General features: G+C 33.8%; 4 protein-coding genes and 1 long non-coding RNA gene across 9 annotated transcripts; 2 read left to right on the top strand and 3 right to left on the bottom strand.

The window, feature by feature from the left end:
• On the bottom strand, positions 196-7,828 carry LOC109349266 (LMBR1 domain-containing protein 2 homolog A-like). 2 transcript variants are annotated; one of them, XM_019590002.1, is made up of 14 exons: positions 7,444-7,828; positions 6,848-6,924; positions 6,326-6,484; positions 5,832-6,045; positions 5,237-5,323; positions 5,013-5,152; positions 4,557-4,637; positions 3,986-4,050; positions 3,433-3,608; positions 2,562-2,692; positions 2,389-2,476; positions 1,839-2,052; positions 1,416-1,519; positions 196-1,140 (listed from the first exon to the last, which is right to left on the bottom strand). In XM_019590002.1, exons 1-14 carry the CDS (start codon positions 7,609-7,611, stop codon positions 718-720), a joined length of 2,127 nt encoding a protein of 708 aa, XP_019445547.1. In that variant the 5' UTR covers positions 7,612-7,828; the 3' UTR covers positions 196-717. The 2 variants fall into 2 exon arrangements, with proteins under 2 accessions (XP_019445547.1, XP_019445548.1); XM_019590003.1 differs by having other exon boundaries at positions 6,326-6,462; positions 7,444-7,462.
• LOC109349268 (2-carboxy-1,4-naphthoquinone phytyltransferase, chloroplastic) lies at positions 8,873-12,166 on the top strand. Of its 3 annotated transcripts, none has more exons than XM_019590006.1 (10): positions 8,873-9,546; positions 9,800-9,903; positions 10,203-10,270; positions 10,392-10,522; positions 10,616-10,722; positions 10,805-10,904; positions 10,979-11,017; positions 11,106-11,216; positions 11,344-11,409; positions 11,493-12,166. In XM_019590006.1, the coding sequence occupies exons 1-10, from the start codon at positions 9,217-9,219 to the stop codon at positions 11,625-11,627; spliced, it is 1,191 nt and encodes a 396-aa protein (XP_019445551.1). In that variant the 5' UTR covers positions 8,873-9,216; the 3' UTR covers positions 11,628-12,166. The 3 variants fall into 3 exon arrangements, with proteins under 3 accessions (XP_019445551.1, XP_019445552.1, XP_019445550.1); XM_019590007.1 differs by having other exon boundaries at positions 10,203-10,274; positions 10,384-10,522; positions 10,805-10,856; XM_019590005.1 differs by having other exon boundaries at positions 8,878-9,546; positions 10,203-10,274; positions 10,384-10,522.
• Positions 10,917-11,267, bottom strand: LOC109349276. Its single transcript, XR_002107941.1, has 2 exons — positions 11,210-11,267; positions 10,917-11,050 (listed from the first exon to the last, which is right to left on the bottom strand). It is a non-coding gene; the product is annotated as an uncharacterized LOC109349276 (long non-coding RNA).
• Positions 12,777-16,049, top strand: LOC109349274 (polyadenylate-binding protein 2-like). Of its 2 annotated transcripts, none has more exons than XM_019590015.1 (6): positions 12,777-12,954; positions 13,053-13,155; positions 13,741-13,811; positions 15,207-15,398; positions 15,482-15,609; positions 15,697-16,049. In XM_019590015.1, the coding sequence occupies exons 1-6, from the start codon at positions 12,907-12,909 to the stop codon at positions 15,743-15,745; spliced, it is 591 nt and encodes a 196-aa protein (XP_019445560.1). In that variant the 5' UTR covers positions 12,777-12,906; the 3' UTR covers positions 15,746-16,049. The 2 variants fall into 2 exon arrangements, with proteins under 2 accessions (XP_019445560.1, XP_019445559.1); XM_019590014.1 differs by having other exon boundaries at positions 12,779-12,954; positions 13,053-13,158.
• On the bottom strand, positions 17,201-18,377 carry LOC109349272 (protein EXORDIUM-like 2). The gene has a single exon (XM_019590012.1). It carries the CDS (start codon positions 18,350-18,352, stop codon positions 17,441-17,443), a length of 912 nt encoding a protein of 303 aa, XP_019445557.1. The 5' UTR covers positions 18,353-18,377; the 3' UTR covers positions 17,201-17,440.

Raw genomic sequence — 19,812 nt, 5'->3', positions numbered from 1 at the left:
GTAGGATGTTATTCTAATTTTACCAAATGTTTAAATTTAAATTCAAAGAATGCAACCTATACTTAATAGGAAGAGATGAGTGTTTTAGAAAAAATGTCAATTGAAATATTATCTTAACTGTATGTGCTGCACAACACATAGCAAACTTGTATCTAAAATGAAAAATGATGAAAAAAAGTATGTATAAAAAAATGTGGACCAAATATTCTCAATGCTTACATGTGGTAGATAACATCATAATATTTAAATTATTTTTTACCAATAAAAGTTTTTTCAATTAGTAACATTTAACATTATCCTAGTTAACTTGGAGTATCACTAGCATCACCCCAATTGAACTTGTTTTTTCTTCTATTTTTTGGGCTACTCCCTTAAACTTGTATTACCAACAATAATAAATTACTGAAGTTTTAACACAAAGTGAGAATCAATTATCAAATAGTAACTCTTTTTTACAATAAACAAAATTTCCAAGCAGAATGGCTGCTTAAATAACCATAACATGCTTGGAGTATTCCCTATAGCACTTCATAAGACTATGTCATAAGATCCCCTCATTATGTAGTTCAGCATAAATCACTCCTCAGAACACACACACTTATTTCTGAGGAGGAAACTTGATTATTAAATCTCCCTATAATCTTCTAATTGTTAAGAATCTAGAGGTGCAGTTTATCTGGCAGACACCATTTCCCTCAAGTGCACTTCATCATCATTTTACTCACCAGAATCTTTATTTTCCGGCCGCGGCTGTTTTAATCTGTCAAATATTTCATCAAGGGATTCAAATGAAGAATGTGACTTTAGAGTGCTTCCATGAGCATTGCCAAGAGGAAGGAATCTATTGGTGTCAATATTATGTCTTAAACTTTGAAATCCAAGCATCATTGTTTCCCATTTCGAGGATAATGAAGATGATGCTGCTGAACTAGTGTTCTGAGAGTCATTGACATCATTTGTCAAGGAGGAAGAAACTATTTCCTGTGTCATATCTTTACTGGATACCTGCTCATTCAGGTTTGTCCTTACGGCTGCGTAGTTTCTGCCACCAATTTTTCGGCTCATTCCAATCTCAGTGTCTTCATTTTTGTCCTCAACTGTGTTGTTTGTTGTAAGTTCAGTACCACTCTCATCAAGAGCCTGAAAAAGAAGAATGTGAGGTTTGAGGGGAAGTTGTAGTAAGTTACATAACACTAGCCTTCAGGTAGTTTCAACTTTCAAGCTACTTATACAGATCTTTGTTCATAAGAGTTATAATTGGATGGCTGTTCTTGGTTAAGGAGTTTGATCTTAGCTTCATATAAAAGAATTTGAGAGTGACATTTATGCCAAAGAATTTAAATAAGTTTTACAATTGCCATGCTTTCTAAGATTAAAAAAAAAAGGGTTCAAACCGTGTGGTTTTAGGTGCGTACCGTAGTCCTATTTGCAAGCTCAAGATCCACACTGATGCTGAAACTCCTTGCTAAAGGAAAAACAAGCTCACCAACTCTGTGTCCTTGCTGGAGAAGAGAGCGCTCTGCAGAGAAAAAAAAAGTAGGGTAATAAATTAGGATGCTATGGGTCTCAAATGGCTGCCGAATGCCGATGGCTACGGTTATCCAAAATTCTATGAACATAAATAGGAAGTCTAGTTTTACCTGAGGTGAGCTACATTTCATATCGCTTGGTGTATTTAACTAGAGAATAAGTTGGAAAACAACTTATTTTGGAGAAAAAATTGTTCATATGGTTTTAATCTCTAATCCTATTGCTAAATGATGAAAGGCCTTATTGACTGAGTTGTGTCTGATTCTTAATCAGTTTTAACAAGACTAGCTAATAAGGATTGAACTTACCTTTCTGCAAGATTATTACTCCAGATGTGTCAAATCCATCCATATCTTCTGCATCATCATTGAACTTGAATATTTTCCAATTCCCACAATAATTGATGATCCGGTTAAAAAAATTACTTGCTATTAGTAAAGTGTATATAACCATGATGAGAGGGTAGATTTTGTTGAATCCATCACCAAAAAAAGGAACAGCATCATCGATGTTCCCCATCCTCTGCACAAAAATTTGAATTGTACAACAGTAAATCAACCTATAGTTAAGAAGGGGTAACTTTGAGGAATTTAATATGATGCTTGGAGCTTGTTTCTAAAGCTAGTAAGACTGTATTCACCTTGATATGTACACTGTATAGAGATTACATCTTTGCTCACTTTAGAGGCAAATTATAAATCTCATGTTATAATTCTTATGGTAGTTTGTTGGAATCATTTTTTATAGGAGCAAGGTATGATATTCTTAATCTTTTTTAGTAGCAAGGAAGACCAATGATTAATGAACAACATCATAATTGCAGCATAACAAATTAAGGACCAGGCAATAGTATAAGACCTCTTCAAAAATGGTTTTTTTATCCCCACCAAGATTAATGAGATTGAGAAAGTTATAAGAAATAGGTGGTGCATATCTTGCAACCATCCTACAGAAAAAAGTGAGATGCATTAGAATAAGTATACCACACACAAATAACTAAAATTAAGAAAGGAAACAAATTAAGAACTTACGAGCATATCATAAGCAAGCTTACTGAGCTTGTTTGTCTTGGTGTCAGTGAGTAAAACATCATCATTCCCATTTTAAACAAGGAAAAATATGTACAAATACACATATACATCAAAGGGATGGAAGCAGCTAACTGGGAAAAGAATCCAACAATTAGTTTACATCAAGATGAACACTGGGAAAAATAATGATTTCATGTATCAGTCAAAAGCAATTGCATCTTATTGCCTAAACAATGAGTTTAAAGGCATTTTTTTCATAGGAGAAGTTGTCCGCCATGGTTACCAAATTCTCTCAACGATCCTACAAACCGCATATCAGTTCATGGTAGGTACTTGACAATGTAAACGAAGTCTTTTAATTATACGAAAGATGTGTGATTTGTGTACTGGTACTACATACACATGCCAAAGTGTAAAACATGGTAGCTGTTCATGCCTATTTATATAAATTAGAGTAATATCAATAATTTGAGTTCAAAATAATGCAATGGAAGCAGAAAGCCTTTAAACCCGTTTAAGGTTTCTTTTCACATCACTACATCAGAATGTGCCTTCCTATGACTTTTGCCTCGGCAAAAATAATTTATGTTCATTAATCCATTCCACTTCTTTCAACATCAAATTTTCTTGTTTCATAATAAACATCACTTTTGTGAAGCTAGTTGTTGATGGTGTTAATTACTCTATTGAATGTAAGGTCAATCCTGAACTTACTGTTAACTACAGTTCAACCTTTATAAGATATAAGAAAAAAATACAGCCTTAACAGAAAGAAATCAAGATATGGAACATAAACTAGTTTCAAAGAATTTATCACAAAAAACTTGTTTCAAAGAAAATTATTTAAGTATAACATTTCTACAGATATTACCTGCACAAGCACCTCATGATTTGCTGCAGCATGTATTAGGATAGAAAAAAGGGATAAATCAACACCACTGAGTGGTATAGTAGCCTCTGCTAAAAGAATTGCAAATGACATGATGCCCAATATAACAGCCAATGACTTCTCAAGCTGCTTCTTTATTATACATCGCCATAGGAACTCTGATAAATCAATATTTCAGGCAGATATAGTTGTTCTGTTTAGTATATAATAAGAAAAAAGTTGTGAAAAATTAACCACTATTAATTTTGTAAAAGAAAAGTGATTTGCTAGTAACGATTTATAACTTTAATATCACCATAATCATATAGTAGCTTGGGAAATAATCTTTGGGAAGAGAGATTTAATTTCTAATGTGCTCCGCGATTGAGAAGAGTTAAGTTACCACCTTAACACATATGGTCATTGGTAAGTTAAATTCAACTTGAAGGTGGCTAGTTTTATGGAACATCCTACTTTGTTTTCCATTGAGAAAATAACACATAAATGTACCATTGAATAGAAGAAAGAGAACATCAATGTAGTAAGTGGTGAGTACCAATTGTATCCAAAAGTGCACCTATTCTGCCTACTCGTTCAGGCCTCAAGCATGAAAAATATTTCCTACAATAATAAGGTAATATGTCTTTAAGTAATAATATAGAGATACTGCATATCTATTGCTTTATAAATATAACACTGGCAGCTGAAAAACAAACTCCAATTAGTATCTTAAGCCACAAGATTATATCCCAAATTAATCAGGTCAGGTTTTCTTTCCCTATAGATAGCAAACCTTTTTTCCAAGATTTTTACTAATAAGTTACAAGAATCATAGAATGCCACAGTTTCCTTTGGATTAACATCATTTTAGATGTGTTTAACTTGCTTAAGAAACAATGCATATTTCTCTAGAACTTCCTCCTAAACCAATGATTTTTTAGACTAAAATCAACACATAATTGGTGCAACCAATCGGAAATATTGGACTATTCCCTCCCTCATAAAAGATGCATAAACCATCCTGTGTTACTGAGAATCTGTATATATTCCCTACTGTTCACTAGAGAAGAGTACAAACTAGACACAACAATGTGAAAAGTGAAAAGTGACAGTAGTTAGGAGCAAACCATCCTGTAGAATCAAGACGCTCATAGTTCTTTATGGTATCCTCCAGCTCAAGGGCTTCTAGAACAACATTTGTATATTCACTGCAAATAATAATTGTAATTAGCACTTGAAGATAACATGTATATATAAAAACAAGAGTAACTCGGAAAAGTATCATTGTATGTTGTGAAGCAATGATGGCATGTCTAAAATGAAGCTATCAAGCAGATAAAAAAGAAAGAAAGAAATGAAGCTATCAAACTCTTTTCTAGTCAAAGATGCATAGCTCAATGATGTAAACTGAAGGATGTTTAATTCAAGGGCATAAAAAGAAAGGGTCTAGAAGTGGAAACAGAAAATGAAGCTTGAAGTCAAAACTTGCTGCATAAAAATATGATCATCATAGGTCCAAAATGATTAGAATTCAGAACCCTCTACCAATTTTTATACCAAATAGATCAGTGTCAAGTGTCTACCTTCTATATCGATAATACTGCTCATGAGCTCTTTTAAGATGGCGTCTTAGTGATGCCATAGACTTCTCATCTGTGTCATAATCCATGTCCCTTTCTCCTAGCCTCCCACCCTGTGGTTTGAATGAAGGGTCTTCCTTCAACTATAAAAAGATAAATACATAAACACCTAGCAATAAAACATTTTGATTCAAAACACTTGTATGCATACACAGAGAAGAATTTACCATCTGAGCCAACATTTTGTCAATTATATTCATGTAGGGTTTCAAAGGATCACGCTTGGACATCTGCTTTGATGTTGCTTGTGTGATCTGACAATGGCACACCATCAAAAATCATGTCTGCAAAGAATGAAGGGTAGAAAGGAAAGTATTTCTTTTTATTATGACAGTGGATTTTATATGATTCATTAATATGTACACCATATTTCAGAATAGAATCATTCACTAAATCTCTGTAGATAGGGAAGTTATCCAGTAGAATGCAGGAAAAGTAAACATAATTGATATTCCTGCACAAAATTGAATATAGATTGATAACAAGAATTATGTTTAATATTGCAGGACACAAACTTCGGTTCATGTTAAATTGCTAGATTTTGAAGAGCTTGAAACCTTGAACTACAAAATTATACATATTACCTTTCAACTTCCATAACATAACATAAATACCGAATCTTTACATGCTAGCTTTTTTCTTTTTCTACTTCATTTCGAAAGAGAAAAATGCTTGAACTTATATAACAACTTCACTATGCAAAATTATTAAATGGTACTTCCAGGGAAAGATCGTGATAGGCAATTGGTATGGCTAGCTTACCACAATAGCATTTGAAAAATCTTGATGAGCATCATCTAATTTGACGGCCATTTTTGCAACTTTATGGGAATGAACTTTTTGCTGAATGTTCCAATCTGAATTTAACCAAATGCCTTTTGGAATTTCACTCAAACCAAATCCAAGTAGAAATGCACCAGTAACTAGTCCAAATGTATTAGAGCAAGCCATGGCAACACCCATAATATTACCACTCCTGCAAATTACCAAGGATATAGATCCTTAAATAATGTAGTGAGTGAAAAAAATTGGCAGAGTGGAAACAAAAGAAATGTCCACATTCATTGATTCTAGAAAATAAATGGACAATGATAACAAATCTAAAAGAAAGAAAGAAAGAAAGAAAGACAGACAGAAATAAAGAAAGAAAGAAAGACAGACAGAAATAAAGAAAGAAAGTAAGAAAGAAAGAATTCAAGAAAAGACATGGACAATAATAACAAATCTAAAAGAAAGAAAGAAAGAAAGAAGCAAACCAATCCTTGTGTAAGATGATTAGTAAAATCAGTCCAAAAAGTGCAACAGCACCAAGAGACAGATAGAAAACTAGGTTTCCATGTATGCTGGTCCTCAATCTGGCTTTGACAGTAAAGTCTCCAGCATCTTCATAACCCTGAAGAGTGGGAACCACAGTCCTGTTTAGAGAAATGATTTAATACAGAACTATGAGTGCATGTTTCTGATACCTGCCTGCTATAAATATCCTAATTGATTCATACCATAAACAAAATCAAGCAAATTAAATATCATATGCCATACACAAATTCATATCAATTATGAAAAGTCAGTTCTATTCCATAAGAAGTGGATTATTCTACATGCTTAAAGTCTTCAAGCTGGTTCTTCTTATTTCTCCCTATGCTAGTGTATGTGCATATGTAACATGTTAAGATGATAAAGGATAACTAGGGTGGCTCAAAAAAAAATTATATAAGCATACTCAATTGTTGAGGAATTGATCAAATTCTTTAGAGCATTATAAAAAGGAAGGAGCTTACCATGTAAGTAAGAAGGTACTCCAATATGACAAACTCCAAAAGAAGGATATTGCTCTATTTTGATCACCATGTAGTGTCTATCAATGAAAGGAAATGAGCTTAAAACAATATAATATTCAAAATAATAATAATAAGGTTCTAAAAGTTGCCCTAAGGAGATAAAAGTGCAAAGTCAATGTTGGAAAACTAAAAATACTAATGTTATTCTAATAAATACACCATTCTCAATGTTAATTTTGCACTTTTGGATTTCTGAAGGGAATGTTTAGCAAAATTTTAAGTATAAATCCTCCTAATGTCTGATGAAGAAACTTTGTTACATTTCCAAATACCATTGACTTTTTTTCATTTAAGAATTGCTTTATTTACCATTAGGGGATATGTTAGGGCAAAACTCATTGAAAAGTAAAAGAAATATATTAAAAAGGTATTCTGTTGAATTTCAACTGCAATGTCTTATTAACTTATTTCCTTGTCAAATGGCTTATGAAACAAACAACACAGAACCATTAATAAACATTAAAAGGGTATTATTCTATTGAATTTCAAGTGCAATGTAAAACATAATAATGAAACTTGAACTAGTATGGAAATACCGTCCATATATCAGCAGGGACAAGTATAATGATGGATAAGGAAGAGAACCATGTATATGCAACGGTGAAGAACACATATTTGGGTACATCAGGTCCAGAAAAATATTTCAATGTAAAAATGACCATGCCTATAGTTAGAGGCAATGAAAGCATATAGAACACCCACATTTTTATATATGTTACAACTTTCTTATGTTTCACGTTATATATTATGCATGTGCTTTTCTTTTTCTTATTTTTTCTCTTATCCTTCTTCTTCCTTTTCCTATGTGCAGAAAAAGAGGATTAAGAGAGTCAGCATAAGAGGATGTCTGAAAAAAGCTGAAAAGTGATTTTATGTTTAAGTTGAAAAAGAGAAAGGAGAACCGGTCAAGAGGACCCTTTTTTTGCTCTTCACTGCCTCATTTAGAAAACTAGTTCACCAGGTGTCCTCTCATTTATAATACTTGTATGCTCTTATACAATAAAAATAATACATGTATTTTTAACAATAATGTCATATCCAGAATTCACATAACAAATTGTCCCTTCATACTAGTGAAATTGAATACTGTCATATAAACAACAGTAGATACATCGTATGTGCATTAAGTATATCTTTTAAACATCCATATAAAGATTTGTTGTTTTTATATGATGAAGATATATATATATGTGAAAATTAAGAGATCAAACCAATTTCATGAAAATTAAGGAGTTTCAGTACAATAATATTACTGCAACTTCATAATATACTCAATTAGTTTTTATTAATTTTATTATGTGAAAATTATATATTCTCTTACAAATCTTCATATATCATAATATAAGAAAAAATAGTTTAATATTCTATCTACTAATAATTAATTTATAAGTGACATATATCATTTTTGTTATGGTGTAGAAGAACTTTACAAAAAGAATATCATTAATCTAATTTTAATCCTCCAAAATTATTCAACTTTAACCCTTTTTCTTTCCAAATCCTTCTATTTAATAATGATTTTCTCAACCAAATATTAATAATGGTTTTCTTAATTTTTTTCTTTCTCGATTCTTCAATCATTTTGCCTTCCAATTATATTGATAAATTCTTTTAGGGTTGAAATAATCTTCCCTTGGTCAGAACGCGGAACATATTGGACCAAAATACACAAAAGCTGTTTTCAAATCTTTTAACTAAGAAAAATATTAAAAGCTAAAGTATGTTTGAAAAAAAAATTAAATTTGAACCTAATTGTTCAAAAAAATAATTATCAAATTCAACTTTAATTCAACATACAGTTATTTCCTTTCCATAACCTTAAGATGGAGAATAAATATTTTATATATTGAACACAATACTATCTGAGTTGCTATTTTTTCCAATTATACCAGGATAAATGTAACTTTTATAAGAATAACAGTTGGTTATACACTTATACTTGGTATTTATAAATTCACATACAATTTATTAGACAACATTTCAGTTCAACAATATTTTCTTCTTATAAATTGACTTAAGGGTAAAGGGTGGTTCTCCCCTATTATGAGTATACCTTGTTCTTGTTGGTTATAATAAAGTGGGCCATACTAACCAAGTAATCTTACATGGCATCATTCTAGTGGTCCATGTATGGATTATAATGAGATAGGATTGCTCTAGTTAAGGATCCATGGAAAAGCAAACACAGAATCTAAAGTGTTACAACTTTCAGTTTCACTTATCTATTATACTTTTCTTTTCTACTTTGCTATCATATAAATCATATAAATAGACATGAAAAGATTGGGTTTTGGAATGCATTGATGTAAATGGCTGTTACATACTGTAACCTCACTCAAGCTTTTGGTTTCAACAAACACAATGAGTATCTTCAGAAGCATAGCTACTTCAAAAGGCAAGGTTCATCTTCTATGCAATCCAAAATATCAACATACAATGGTGGAATAGTCTTCCATTGGAGATATATAAGAATATTGCAGCTTGAAAGAAGGACCTCATACCAACATGTGGCTTGTGCAAGAGGAGCTGAGTTATCCCCTACTAGCTTTGAAAACGTTGGAGATGATATTTCAAAGGGAACCTTGATTTGGAGGGCTATCAAGTTGCCCATATACTCTGTTGCATTAGTTCCTCTCACTGTGAGTATTTTAAGAAGATTTTCTTCAAGTCATGTTACTTGCTTTCCTATCTTAATTTGAACCCATTTACATATTATAGGTTATTTGAATTAGAACTTGTTATATTTTGTGATTGGAAATTCATGCCATTTTTAGCAATGCATCAGAGCTTCGTGCACTAGGTCGTCATTTTTATCGGTTTGGTAGTTTTGTTCTATATCATTATCCAACGTGTGAGCCTGTCTCTAATTTATTTACTAATTTCCACGAATAGGTAGGGAGTGCAGCAGCTTATTTGCAAACAGGCATGTTTTCAGCTAGATGTTATTTTGTTCTCTTGGCTTCTTCAATTCTTGTGATTACCTGGCTCAATTTAAGGTAGCTTTCAATTTCAATACTGTTTTCAGGGACTTGATGAATGAAAAATAAATGTAAATGATTGTTCAGTACCATTAAATCTCTTTGTTTATACATTATAGTGAGTCAAATATGTGAATACATTTCAGTGACCAGTGTAAGACTTTCTGGTCTCCATAACTTCAGTCAAATATAAACTTCTTTACATTCTTCACTGCAATTCTTTTCTTTCCTTTCATACATTTTGATGCATGCCAAGTTCTAGAAAAAAATGATTAATTTCTCTTCTGTTAGTCATTTCTTATATGTGGCCATGGCAGCAATGATGTTTATGATTTTGACACTGGAGCTGACAAGAACAAAAAGGAATCAGTTGTAAATCTGGTTGGTAGGTGAGTTTCTCTCAAACTTGTGTTTTTTGTTTGTCTATTTTATTTTTCTTCTATGTTTGATATAAAATAATAAATAAGCTTGTTTGTTCTTTGTGTTAAATTTGGAAAGCCGCACAGGAACCTTCATTGCTTCCTACTTATGCCTTGCATTTGGCTTCATTGGGCTGACTTGGATTGCTGTTGAGGCCGGAAATATCCGTTCAATATTGTTTCTTGCTTCTGCAATTATTTGTGGCTATATATACCAGGTACAACTTTCTGCTGATATTAGAATCATATTGGAAAGTTATTCAGAATCATAAGTTAACTCTCAAATTCGGGTTGATTCATTGTCGTTGCAGTGCCCACCATTTCGGCTAAGTTACCAGGGGCTTGGAGAGCCCTTGTGCTTTGCAGCATTTGGTCCTTTTGCCACTTGTGCTTTTTATTTATTACAAGGCGGTGCAAGGTTATCTCAGTTACCTGATTACAAATGTCACATTATATTTTATTTTCATGGGTTTATTGCTGATTCTGAATGATTTTGGCAGTGTGATGAACCATTTCCCCTTAACTGGAACAGTTCTTTCAGCTTCAATTCTTGTTGGTTTCACAACATCCCTTATCCTATTCTGTAGTCATTTCCATCAGGTAATTTGTTTCTGAATTCCCAATTCTGTTTATGAGAAACTTCAAGTAGGTGACATTTCTAATGCACAACTCAGGTGGAAGAAGACAAAGAAGTTGGAAAACTGTCACCTTTGGTAGAATCACTTTGGACCAAACATTTTTCTTATCTATGTTAATGATGTGAACCTCTCTGTGTTACTGCTTTCTCATTTTCACTTTCAGGTTAGACTTGGCACCAAAAGAGGTGCAGAAGTAGTGAAAGTGGCAGTCATGTTGCTCTATGCTCTTTTGATTGCTTTTGGTCTAAGCAAGGCTCTTCCTCTTACTTGCATTGTATGTACTTGTAGAACAACCAACTTTATGCATGTTACTTTTTACCTCTACCCTTATTTTTGGGTGTAGTTGCAATTCTGAAGCTCATGCTTATGATTTATTCTGTCTGCATATATGGTCATCCTAGTTCCTTTGTGCCTTGACTGTACCAATGGGAAACCTGGTAGTCAGATTTGTCCAAGACAACTACGCGGCAAGTGAAATACAGTTTATGAGTCTTTGTTAACATATTATTTTTCCTGAAATTTGCTACTAAACCTAAGCTTATTCTTACAGGACAAAAACAAGATTTTCATGGCTAAGTACTTCTGTGTGAGGTTACATACTTTGTTTGGTGCTGCACTGGCTTTTGGACTAGTAGTGGCTAGAATGGTTAATACAACATTTACATCAAGGCCAGTATTCAGTTGAGGATTGGCTTGTGGTATAAGGAAGTTATGTGCACGATGGGATTTGGTCAAGAGGATAAACAATGCAAAGCTTGTGTGGTGCAATGTCAATATGTTTTGGGGTCTAGATCTCTATTCCGATGGAGGTTTTCGAAACACACTTCATTTTATTCTCCTTTCCATGGCCAAATAAGGTTGAAGATACAATATGACACTGATAGCAATCAGAGAACAAGTCTAATGCTGTTTCCAATAGCTAGACACTCCTCTTTAACTTCGTCGATAGCCCGTAGTTGATTAACAGCATAGAAGGCCAACATTTGCTGCTATGAAACACTTTTTGATTGAAATTGAAGTTATCAAGCCAATTCCCAATGATGTGATTATTACATAATCCCCCTGCATACCAAATCTGTGCTGGTGTTTCTTTATATTTCTGGACAAACTTTGTTTCTATTTACTATATTTGGTGTGAGTATTTAAATGAATTTTGGCTGTTATCCTTGGCAAGGACCACTCATTACATGAAAGGTTATCATATGTCTTATTCTTCAGCACCAACTTCTATTCATGCATGTTATTTTACAAACCAACACTTCTATTCTGATGTAGATATTGGTGATGGAACTGTTAAGTTTCAGTCTTGCATCTTACTTGTGCAACTATCATACCTTTCTTTAACAAGAGAGAATCTAAATCCATCAATAAAACTTTTTTTGGAAAATTTAATTAGTTCCTTATAGTATAATAAACTATGGGTGGCAAATGGTTAAGAAATAAGAACTATGATCCCACAAGGGAAGGAGCAAGAGACATCTCTAATAAATTTACACGTTTAAAAAGGTTAACTTAAGAACAACCAACATGCAAGCATAATTGGTAAATAATTGATTTTCTTAAATATGATACTAGATATTTTTTATCCATTAGCTATATAAAAAGCTTTATTTGTATAAACAAATTCACATTATTTATACATCTCAAAAGAGATCAACCTCAACTATACAAGCACAAAGTTTAAAAACAATGTTATGAAAAAAGAAGGTAATAAATACAAAATAATATATTGGGTGGGTCTGAAGAAAAATGTTTATCATATTCATATATCAGCTATTTAAGTGTAGTCTTATATAGAAAGAAAGGAGATGTAAAAGATGAAATAAATCAATAAAATACCTAATCCGTTTTAAAAAAAATAACGTAATTATTCAAACCCATGATTTGTTCACAGTGTGGGGATTGCAAGGAAAACAAAACGGAATAAAAAAATCCCGCAGGTTTCGACCCACACTGACGAAAACATGGAAAACGATGACGTTGATATGGTCGGAGAAGACAACACCGTAGTTGTATGCAGTAATGCTTTCCATTTCTAATTTGTTTCCAATTCAACGTTGATAAAACCCTAATTGGTTCATGTATCAATGCCACATTGTAATGATTACAGGAATTGGATGAGATGAAGAAACGCTTGAAGGAAATGGAAGATGAAGCTGCTGCTTTACGGGAAATGCAGGCCAAGGTTGAAAAAGAGATGGGATCTGTTCAAGGAGGTTTCTTTTTTTGTTTAAGCTTGCTTAATTCGTTTCAAATTTACTATTTTTTTTGGTTACTTCAATCCGTTAAGTATATCCCTGTGGTTGAATTTTTCGTTGTTTATGTGAAATGATATGTATTTGATGTGATTTGGGTTGAATGGCTATGCTTAATGTGGAATTAGCAGTGGTTTATTTGTTTCACATCAGTGAATACCCTATTAGTGATTTTATGGTTTATACTTTATAATGTATTGGCAAATTAGGATTTGGCCTTTTGCTTGGTAATGCATTGTGCGTGTCTAGTGATCGATTTGTTTGTCGACTAAAACTGAAGAGTTTCGCTTAGAGGTTGGGAAACTTGTTTTTACTTGGTTATGAAATGATAAGATATTTCCTAGCACTAACTTAAGCGAGCTGAAATTCTGTCAACTTTTATTTTCAATTTTGAAGGAGTTCTTGGCTACTTATCGAGTTGTTTGATTAGGGAAAATGATTGAGTTCGTTTTATATTTCCTAGCACTTGCTTAATGTGCAAGACTTTCCGTTACCAACTATTCTTGGAATCTTGTTCTATTATTGATTCTTATCTTGAAATAGATTCTGCTAATGCTGCTCCAAGTCAGGTCAATAAAGAGGAAGTAGATTCACGATCAGTCTTTGTAGGCAATGTGAGTTACTTCTTCCCCTGTTTATATTAATGCTTTCAATTCTGCTCAGTTAGTTGCCTTATTGTCATGATTCATAATATGACCTGAATATATTAATGAGATTAACTTATTTTATCTTTTTCCTGAAGTGATTGATTCAATTATGAGTCAATGTATATGTATATATATATATGTAATTATGTATGTACTTTGCTTTTGAAACCAAATAGAAGATTAGGTGTTGATGGGATAGACATGATAAAAATGCTCCGAAGAGTTAGTTGTTGAGGAAAGCTGTCTATAATTTAGAGTGAAAAAGAGAGGTCTTTACGATAGTAAGTTTAAATTAGTATACTTCCAAAGTTACTGTGGTAGGTCTAAAACTTGGATTCCTTATGATGAAAAGAGAACATGCTTTATAGGTAAAGGACTGTGCATTGGTATCTGTCATTGTGATTGCAAATCCAAAGGATGCTTTTGGTGGTGCCTAGTGCTCATGTAACATGTAGGCATTGTTTTCCCATGGTGAGGGGTCTTTAACACTTATTTTCCTCCTTGGGATCAAGAGGAAATTTTAATCTTTTCTACTCATGTTTTATATAATTCACAACAAAAACTGGAGGAAAATAAGTGGGAAAAGGGAAGAAGCTTAAAAGAAGAGGACAAGTTATGCAAGACACTAACTTTGATTTTGGTTCCTTGATACCTTTGTTTCCTTTGTAATATCTTATTTTTGAACTAAAATTCAAAACTTGTCTACCTTTATATCTGCATAGAGCCGTAGAACTCGGAGTGGACTGGATGTCTGATAACCTAATGATGATTGCAGATCATATACATTGGCAACAGTTATATTACATGATTGTTCATTTTGCAATGCATGATTTGTCAACTATTATCATGGACAAACAGTTGGAAATTAATTGGCTAAATAGTGGCAATTGATTGCCTTGCCCTAAATCGTTTCCTTTTAAGTTGGTTTGTAACAATACATTGTCAGAAGTAATTTTGGCATTGGGTAGTTTGGAGCTTCCGAGAAGGGTCTCAAGCAGTTCCTGCCAAAGAACTTTGTTCTTCATTGTTTTGATCCTACTTTTGTGATTGACAAATGACTTATAACAAGAAAAATCCTATAAATATCTTTTTATTATATAAGCTTTTTGATGAGTAGGCTGGCTGGATTTTCAAAAACTTATTGTAATTAAACATTACATGATTGTCTAGTTATAAGTGCATCTGGTTTTGCAAAACAAAACGAGAAAGTGGTGGCTCTCAATTTTTAAACATCAAGGCTGATGTTAATTTTCACTTGAAAATTTGTTCTACCTTCTAATAAAATGTTTAGGCTTCACTTCTGCCTTTTCCATCATATGCTTGTACTCCTTGAAACATGTTCGGATTTGATATTTTCCACAGGTTGACTATGCTTGTACTCCTGAAGAAGTGCAGCAGCATTTCCAATCTTGTGGAACAGTAAACCGAGTCACCATTCGCACTGATAAATTTGGCCAACCCAAGGGTTATGCATATGTAGAGTTTCTTGAAGTAGAGGCTGTTCAAGAAGCTATTTTGTTGAATGAATCTGAACTACATGGACGCCAATTGAAGGTTAGATAGAAGAGGTCTCTGCTCTTCAAAAATATACGACTTTCCTTTTTTTCACCATCTTCATTATTTTTGACCTTTTGCAGGTAACTGCCAAGAGGACAAATGTACCAGGGATGAAGCAGTTTCGTGCCCGCCGGCCCAATCCTTACATGGGGTTTCGAGGCAGAGCCCCATATGCACCCCCATTTGCCTATGCTCCATATGGATATGGGTATGTTGTATTCACTTTTCTCCTTTCCATTGTGTTTTTCTTTTTGCTATAATAATTGACTTATTTCATTTTCTTTGTTAACTGTAGAAAGGTTCCAAGGTTCAGAATGGGTATGAGGTACAACCCCTATTATTGAATGTCCAATTCGCTGTTGAATGTTGAAATAAATATATCGACTAATTGATGGATGGATGGACATAATGATAACCGACTCAGGTACTCTTGTATAGTATCATGGCTCATGTTTCAGGCATTCAGTATGAGGGAATTGTCTGAACACCTAGAACAGAATGATGTAGTTGGTTATGTGAGGATGAAACCTGTAAGCTTATGGCGTTTTCTTCTGCTTTGCTTTGGTATTGGTAATAAATTAAAATGTTTTATGCAAAAGTATTCAATCGTTAAAGTGGTCAATATATTGGTCTTTAAGTTGCCATTTCCCCACAAATTCGTAATATGCTATAAGTTGTTCCATCAGCAATGAGGTATCCTCAGTTTTCTTCATGAAAATCCGATCCTCAGTTGTATTTGTAACAATCTGTATAATTTGTCCTGAAATTTCAACCTTGACTTCATCTCAGTTTCACTGATCACATTTAATTGAAGTGTAGGTCAAAACATTTATTATGACTTGAGCTCAAGCTACCACACTCATAATGGATGCTTCTCAGTCTATTTAAATTGCATTTATTATTATTTTACAGTTGCAGAGAGGTAATAACAAGGGAAGGCCCAATTCAATGCAGTATCCGTTAATAGTGACCAAATATCGTGAGTCATGACCACCCTATACAGTACTTGTGTTTCTTAATAACATTAATAGCCAACACATTAGCTTGTGGCATGAGTTTTTAAAGACACTTAAAACACTGAGTATGCATCACACTGTTATTGCAGAAGGTTGGTATTGGAGTTTGTGGTCGTACGTGTATTAACATGTGTATTAACAAGGATGTTGAATAATGATGTGCTAAAAATTTGTTAGAATGTGAGTGCATAGATACTAAGCTCAAAACCCAAATAACCAGCAACCATATTGAAGGCATAAAATATCAAGATCCATTAGTCTTTTCCCTTAAATTTGTTCAAGTTCCACTTTTTTGAAAAGGGAACATACAGCACCCACCATCTGATCTGGTTAATTTGAAAAGTAGGGAAGGGACAAGGAAGCCTTGCTAATATCACATTTTCAAGGGAAGAGGACTAACATTTTTTTTAAGAACTGGTAAAAAAATTGGCCAAGATATTTCACCCCAATCTCACATTCAGCAAGACACACACACTGAACCTTATCCGAAAGCATGATTGCAGAGTAAGAGGACCCACCAAAACCATCCATACAATGACATCACCTACAGAGTACAGACTATGAGATTCACTTCACCTCATCCATGTCATCATGATTTCTCTCTTGCCATAATGGTCACACTGGTCCCCAACACCACAAGATAAATCACTCACTCCTTTACCAGTAACATTAAAAACAAAAATGAGCCCCACCTCTTCTCCCTATCAATGTCTCCTTTCATAGCCACCTTCCATTCTCATATTTTTTTATAAAAAACAAAGTAATGTAACTAGTTACTTCACATAAATTAAAACATTATAATATACCCCCATTTTCTTATTGCTCGTTTTCCATATTTATAACATTTTTTCATTCTTTAGAAACAGAATTTACAAGTCACATTAAACGACAAAAGCAGCTACAAATTACACACTCCTTCCCATCCCCAATCTAGTCACAATTCCATCATCATCATCTTCTTCTGCTAACGTTACCACCAACCCATATCACAAGATCATTCCACGTGTCATACATCAACACCATTCACACAAGAGTCTTACATGCTTGGGTCTGAGGGTCCCACATCGCAGGTAACAGAAACCTCCTTCCATTCGCGCCATGCGCATTGAAACTTGCTCCGGTAACCTTATCCACAATGACCCGACCCGGATAACCAGGATACGACCCGCTTCCGAAAGCACCAGTACAAGCTGTAACTGCCTCCAGCGGCGCCGTCGCCGGACCCTGAAAATACCCATTGTTGAACGGATTTGTCACGGTGCCAGCAAGAAGAGTAGCCAGGTTGATAATAATCCCATCAACACCAACATCCCCGTTAGGCGCCACCAACGGCGGCGTCTGAGGACCGTATAACGGCTGGTGAAACGGCCACGCGCATTGCCCCGGACACTGAGTCTCAGAGTTCCCAACCCAAATATAAGCACTTCTTACCTTCCCATTAACAGAACGAATCGACCCGTGGGTCCCACACCGGCTCACACAAAACCCTTCAACTGCAACGTCTTTAGCAGTTAACACAACAGTTATAGAGGAAAGCTCGTTGAACTTAGAGGCAAGGGCAAGAAGGTCTTTCCCCCTCAAATTTTTACCGAGTGTATAAGCAGGGTGCAGGAACTGTTTTCCTACGACGAGCACAGAGGATCCTCCTTTATATTTCTCTGTTGTTTTCCACCACGATGAAGCAGAGGGGATTGAAGATGAGGAATATGAGAGGGAGTTAACGAAGTCGACGATTATGGAACGTTGGATTGGGGTAAAGGAACCGTACCAGATTAGATTAACGGTGATCTGTCCTTTCAGAAGCTGGCCGTTATGGTACTTGAGAACAAGTGGTTGCTCTTGTACAAGCTCACTCACTGTGGGTGTTGGAAGGAACTGAAGGGCCAACACTGCATAAAGCAACATGGTGGCAATCTTGTAATTAGAAACAACCATGTTTAAAGATAAGTATTTTAGAGAGAAATGAAATAAAAATGAGTTATGATATGAGTACATGGCAAGGGGTGTTTATATAACTACTGGGTTACGGAGACAGCTGTTTGAGGATGTTGTCAACATCGTGAGTTTCCACGTGGTGGGTTTTCATTGGATTCTTGTTGCCAGCATGTAACAGATTGAATTAGTATGACGTGGTCGTTTACGGTGACGGGGCCTTGGCGTTTGGGCTCTGGTTTTGTTTTGAATGTTTTAACTTTTAAGTTCACTCTGGTGAGACATGATTTCACAATCCCTAGAATGGTTTAGCACGCGCATGTTTGAAATCGTGTGAATTTCTTGTCCCAAATTATATCTCAAATCATATTAGATATTAATGATATTATGTAAATTAAAAAAATATTATTTATTTTGTTTTTATTTTATTAATATTAGTATAAAATATATTTTAACATATAATTTGGGACAATAAATACTTATCTGTTTGAACATATTGTGTGGGTCCCATGGGGAATTGTACACGCTATCTGTACCTTTGGATTACAATCCAGCGGTCAGAATGGACCTAATAATTGAAGTTGGAAAAGAGTAGGAAGGGGTCCATGCTGGAGTTTGAGGCACTTGACGTCATATATGCATAGAGCAGAGTTCTAGGAAGAGTGTGTCAGAAGATTCCTTTAATGAAACTTTTTTATTTTATTTTTATGTTCTGTACATCAGTACATCACAACTTTTTAAAGTAATACTAATAGGTTGTTTACTTGTTTGTAAGAATAATTAAGATGGATATGTATACATGAGAGTTGATGATTTTTAAGGTTTATTTGTGATCGTAGTATTTTAAAACATAAAACGAGTTTTGATGAACAGATGGACAAATTTCAATTACGATTACTGATAGAATTTAAGAGGAAAATGCTAAAGGTCAAAAACTGTGATTTTGTCTCTTGCCAACCAGTTTCTATGATAATTATTATATGATTTACATATCTCAATAGAAGCTAAGTAATGTTTCTTTTCCTAGTTATATATTCTTTTAGTATTTCTTTTTTTACTATTTATATATCTTGTTTAGAGGTTGAAGAAACAGATCAAGTACTTTTTTTCCATTTTATCTCTATTTAACATTACTTTTATTTATGTAAGTAGCAGTAAAAATTAATAATAGTATAGCTAAACAGCATATTAGGAAAATATACAACAAACCTAACTCCATGTATTTATTACATTCAATGAGGTTCGTGTTTTCTTGTATAAGAAACATAAAGTACTTAACATTCTTGATTTTTGTTTTAATCAACTTTTGGAGTTTTTGTTTTGCTTCTATTCAGAAGGCTTTTTTTAAAGTACTATATAGTATATACAAAAGTTGAATCTATTACAAAAAACACATTTAATAAGTGTAAATAAGAGAGACAATTATTTCAGAGAAATTGTAAAATGTATTATAAAAGAACAGC

Source organism: Lupinus angustifolius, chromosome LG06, assembly GCF_001865875.1.
Source record: "Lupinus angustifolius cultivar Tanjil chromosome LG06, LupAngTanjil_v1.0, whole genome shotgun sequence".
NCBI classification, from domain to species: Eukaryota; Viridiplantae; Streptophyta; class Magnoliopsida; order Fabales; family Fabaceae; genus Lupinus; species Lupinus angustifolius.
Note: the sequence above shows the minus strand (reverse complement) of the source record. Positions and strands in the feature narration are given on the sequence as shown.